Source organism: Lycium ferocissimum, chromosome 10, assembly GCF_029784015.1.
Source record: "Lycium ferocissimum isolate CSIRO_LF1 chromosome 10, AGI_CSIRO_Lferr_CH_V1, whole genome shotgun sequence".
Taxonomy (NCBI): Eukaryota; Viridiplantae; Streptophyta; class Magnoliopsida; order Solanales; family Solanaceae; genus Lycium; species Lycium ferocissimum.
This window is the reverse complement of record NC_081351.1, coordinates 36,703,177-36,707,497: the sequence shown is the minus strand read 5'-3', so window position 1 is coordinate 36,707,497 and position 4,321 is coordinate 36,703,177. Positions and strand designations below refer to the sequence as shown.

General features: G+C 43.4%; 1 protein-coding gene across 1 annotated transcript; it reads left to right on the top strand.

Moving 5' to 3' along the window:
• Positions 1 to 2,948: 2,948 nt before the first annotated feature.
• Positions 2,949 to 3,897, top strand: LOC132035379 (small ribosomal subunit protein eS21y-like). Its single transcript, XM_059425635.1, has 3 exons — positions 2,949 to 3,021; positions 3,140 to 3,272; positions 3,825 to 3,897. Exons 1-3 carry the CDS (start codon positions 2,972 to 2,974, stop codon positions 3,888 to 3,890), a joined length of 249 nt encoding a protein of 82 aa, XP_059281618.1. The 5' UTR covers positions 2,949 to 2,971; the 3' UTR covers positions 3,891 to 3,897.
• The last annotated feature ends 424 nt before the right edge of the window (positions 3,898 to 4,321 follow it).

Sequence of the window (4,321 nt, the reverse complement as noted above, 5' to 3'; positions counted from 1 at the left end):
TCGGGTACATCACGATAGGTCGCTAGTGACAGCCTTGATTGAGAGGTGGTGACCGGAGACGCACACATTTAATCTCCGCACCAGTGAGGCTACCATTACCCTCCAGGATGTGGAGGTCATTTATGGGCTACAGGTTGATGGACGCCCATTGTATATTGAGGAGCCTCGTGTCTTTGCCGCCTTATCGGGATGAGTTGACTAGGCTCACCGGGATTTCGCGGCTCGGGATAGTGATATTTCGGGCCGAGTCGGCTTTTTGTTGTCGGCCCTTTATGCTCGCTTGCGCCTCATGACATACGACATCCGATTGGAGAGGACACGCCTCGGGGCCGATGTTGGCCAGACGTGCGCGTCTATACCTACTCATCATATTCGGGAGCATCCTGTTCCCGAACACTTCGGGTTCGCATGTGAGCTTGAGGTATCTTCGGTATATCGACGATCTCGTCGAGTTAGGATGTTATAGTTGGGCGGCTAACTGCCGGGCTACGTGTCGAGGATTACTCGCCGATGTTACGTGGGCACAAGGGTAGATGTCCCTGCATTTTGCTCACTCCTTCAAGTAATATATTTAAGAGTGTGTGTAATTAAACACAAAATATTTTTTTTTAAAACGATGACTGATAAAATATTTTTTAAATGACTATATCAGATATGGGTGTGGATTAGGTTAAGACCTTTTCAGCCCATACCAGCTCACCCTCCCGCTGACTATCTTGTTGTGCTGATGCTATACGCGCGGAGATGGTCGCGAGGCATACGCCGACGTGCGGAGACGCACCACAACCTTCTCCTGTTTAGGGATCAGCTAGACCGCATGACGGCGCAGACAGTATATTCATATTTTGGATCCACACACTAGACCACATAGCTACTATTTTAATCTTTTATTGTTAACTAGTTCAATTCTTTTTACAGGCTTTTATATGAAGGCCATATGATCATATTTTGGATGAGCTGCCGGCGTTTTGTAGGGTTGGTCAGCACATGTGGATGTCGCTGTGTCCATTGATACATATGGATATCGTTGAGTACCACGTGCTCGACCGCGTGTTACGGCAGTTTGGGTATGTACAGAATATACCCGCGGCTACGGATTGGGCGTACGACCACTATATGAGGGACGAGCGTGCGGGTGTCGATGATGCATGATGGCTCCATATGCAGCAGTAGGTCCAGAGTTGGGATGCGAGGATGACGAGCCTAATGGTGGTCGAACATGACACTTCGATCCATGTGTACATGGAGTGGTACATGCAGATCACTCGCATCATTATTAGCAACCCCTCTAGGTGTCGTCCAGATGGCCTAGGATATGTAGCTCTCGCAGAAGCGTATGAGGCGCTGGTATATTTTATTAGTCTTAAACTTAATCCATCATCTTATGTACTACTTTACAAATTTATTCAATTGTTAATATTTGCAAACATATGTAGGTACAGACGTTCGTGACGATGCGCGCGAGAGCACTTTGCCGTACGAGAGGCCCCGAGACGGCGGAGTATGCGACGGATGATTGAGCTTGCGAGGCGGTATGCGACGGGCACATAACTTTGAGCGTCTCGGTGAGCGTGTTCCCGGTGCCCCACCTCGGGCAGGATGTAGTCGTGGTCGGCCCCGAAGAGCCGGGCCGTCGCGAGATGGTAGGCCGGCGAGGGTGATGAGGCTCCGTCGGCTTCAGAGATCCCGGCGAGTTCTTACCGGCCGTTAACTACAAATATCCCATCGACTTCTTCTTTCAGGCTGTCGACTTCACAGACACCTCTGTATACGCTGGACCCTTTTTCAGATTATGTGCCCTGGCCTTCATTTCCACATCCACCAGTTCGTGATCCATAGGGTGAGCGGTCGGTTCGTGATCTACAGGGTGACCTACATCTGGACTTCGACGACACCATGTTCGAGGACTTCGTGTTTGATACGGCACCATCTGCAGCTCCGGCACCATCTGCATCTCCTGCTCAGGGAGCCGCTCAGGATCCCTCTCACCAGGCATCTCAGGAGGCCATGGATACACACATTTGATTTTTACAATAAAATAAAATAATTTATTAATTAATTGTTTATTTCATGTTTAGTTTAGAATAAATCTAAACTAAATTGTTTATATGTTATTTCAGGTTCATTCTTCTCGCGCTCGTGGACCCATCTCAGGCTCCGGCCCACGGCTCCGGGCCCACTCGAGAGACCGTTGAAGAGCCGACTCGGGACCCGTCTCACCGGAGCATCTCAGGAGGCCATCGACACACAGGTTTGATTTTTACAATAAAATAAAATAATTTATTAATTAATTTTTTATTTCATGTTTAGTTTAGAATAAATCTAAACTAAATTGTTTATATGTTATTTCAGGTTCATTCTTTTTGCGCCTGTGGACGGGTCTCCTGATGGGATTGATGAGACTCCTGATGCTTTTGTCCTAGTCCCACCGCCCACTGTCATCTTCTATAGGAAGCACGTTATGAACCGGGGTCCGGGTCGAAAGAAGGGAAGGAAAGGAAGCAAGGATGATCATGCCATAGAGCATGTACAGATTAAGAGGAGGAAGGGGGATGGAGATGATGGTGGGGGTGGTGGGGTTGGCCTTAGGCCTAGCCGTACTCTAAAGCCAACCAAACACCATAGAAGTGCTGTATCTCAATGTTGTCTTATCTTTTTGAAGCATCAATTACATGTCTGACTATTTGTATCCTTTTTTGGGCTTCAACTTTCTGGTTATATGTTAAACTAGTATGCTTTGTTTGCATTCAGAGAATGATCTGAGTAGGGTTATAATCTCCAAGTGAGTCAAACTTTTGGAATCTCTTGATATTTCATTTGATTCAAACTTGTATCATGTGGAGTTGGTGGTGGAAGTTTAATTAGTATAATTTTGTGGAGGCCTTTTCTTAGTGACTTACACTTTATTTGCTTCCTTTTAAACCTCAGGAACTTTCTACGCCAAGTCTATTCGTGCAAACCTATTGTCAAGATGCAGAACGATGAGGGACAAAACACGGACCTTTACATCCCTAGGAAGTGGTATGTGTTTCTCACTTCCTAACACTTATGGATTTGATTAAGCTATGCCCCTCTTCATCAACTTAATCAAGATGTTTATTACTCTGTCCTAGATAATTAAAGTAATGTTTGGATGCAGCTCTGCCACTAACAGATTGATCACTTCCAAGGATCATGCGTCTGTCCAGCTCAACGTTGGTCATTTGGATGAGTGTGGCCGATACACTGGCCAATTCACCACTTACGCTCTCTGTGGATTTATTCGTGCCCAGGTAAACTTCTTTGTTACTTCTGAACATCCTGTTAAGGAATTTTACCTTCAACTCTTCTGATTCATGCCAAACAGTTTGTTTTCTGTGTCCTTCGAATTACTTGAGTTTTCTGAGAATGAATTATTGATTGTGCCTCGTGGACTTATAAAAAGAACAACATATCTTTGTATGTGGATGAGAAATGGTTGTCGATACACAGCTCAATAGCCTGAGGTGTGAGTTCCTATCTCTTTGGCTGTTTTTCTTATCCCATTCTTCTTTCTGCAAAACAGAAATTGAGAAATTGAGCATTGATAACTAGTAGTTTTATATACTTTTATAGCAGTATTAGCTCTTCAGCTAGTTTATTATCCCTTGTCAAGAACTTGTTACAGAACGAAATATGCTGCATTCACATATATTTTTGGAGTTATGATTTGGGCATATAATGATGTGATTCTGTCTTTTGCTGGAATTATTATCTTAGGGTCTTGTTTTGGTTGTTTATCTCGTTTGCTTTTGACAGTCGGCTTTTGGGTGCTACTGCAATTGACTTGAAAACACTTTTTGCAGGGAGATGCCGATAGTGCTATTGATAGGCTTTGGCAGAAGAAAATGGCTGAAGTTGGACAACAATGAGAGTTTTTTTATATGCTTATGCATTACCAGCAATTCTTTTCTTCTTGTTAGTGGCTTGTTTTGTGTTACCTTTGAAGTTCATTATCAGACAAATTGAACCGCATCTACATACTTGTTATACTATTTTAGTTTTGTGACTTGATTTTCTAGCGTTAAGATTTTTTTTGGGGGATGGCGTATATGAGCTCTAGTTTTCCTCATGAAATGGTTTAAGAAAAAAACAAGTAACCATCCAATCCGACCCATTACATATGAGTTGGATACCTAAGCAATTAATCATCAAATATACTCTCTCCGTTTATTTTTATCTTTATCATTTTCAAAATAAATTTTCACTTTTACTTGTTCACTTTAGCATATCAAGAAAAGACCGACCCTTTTTTCTTCTTGTTTTACCCTTACATTAATTACACATTTTCAAATCAATCTCA

What these genes read in the sequence shown, in the direction of transcription:
- LOC132035379 (XM_059425635.1), top strand. Translation starts at nt 2,972, where the DNA reads ATGCAGAACGATGAGGGACAAAACACGGACCTTTACATCCCTAGGAAG. An exon ending in CTTTACATCCCTAGGAAGTG is followed by an intron (nt 3,022 to 3,139) that starts GTATGTGTTTCT and finishes GTTTGGATGCAG; the next exon opens with CTCTGCCACTAACAGATTGA. An exon ending in GTGGATTTATTCGTGCCCAG is followed by an intron (nt 3,273 to 3,824) that starts GTAAACTTCTTT and finishes CACTTTTTGCAG; the next exon opens with GGAGATGCCGATAGTGCTAT.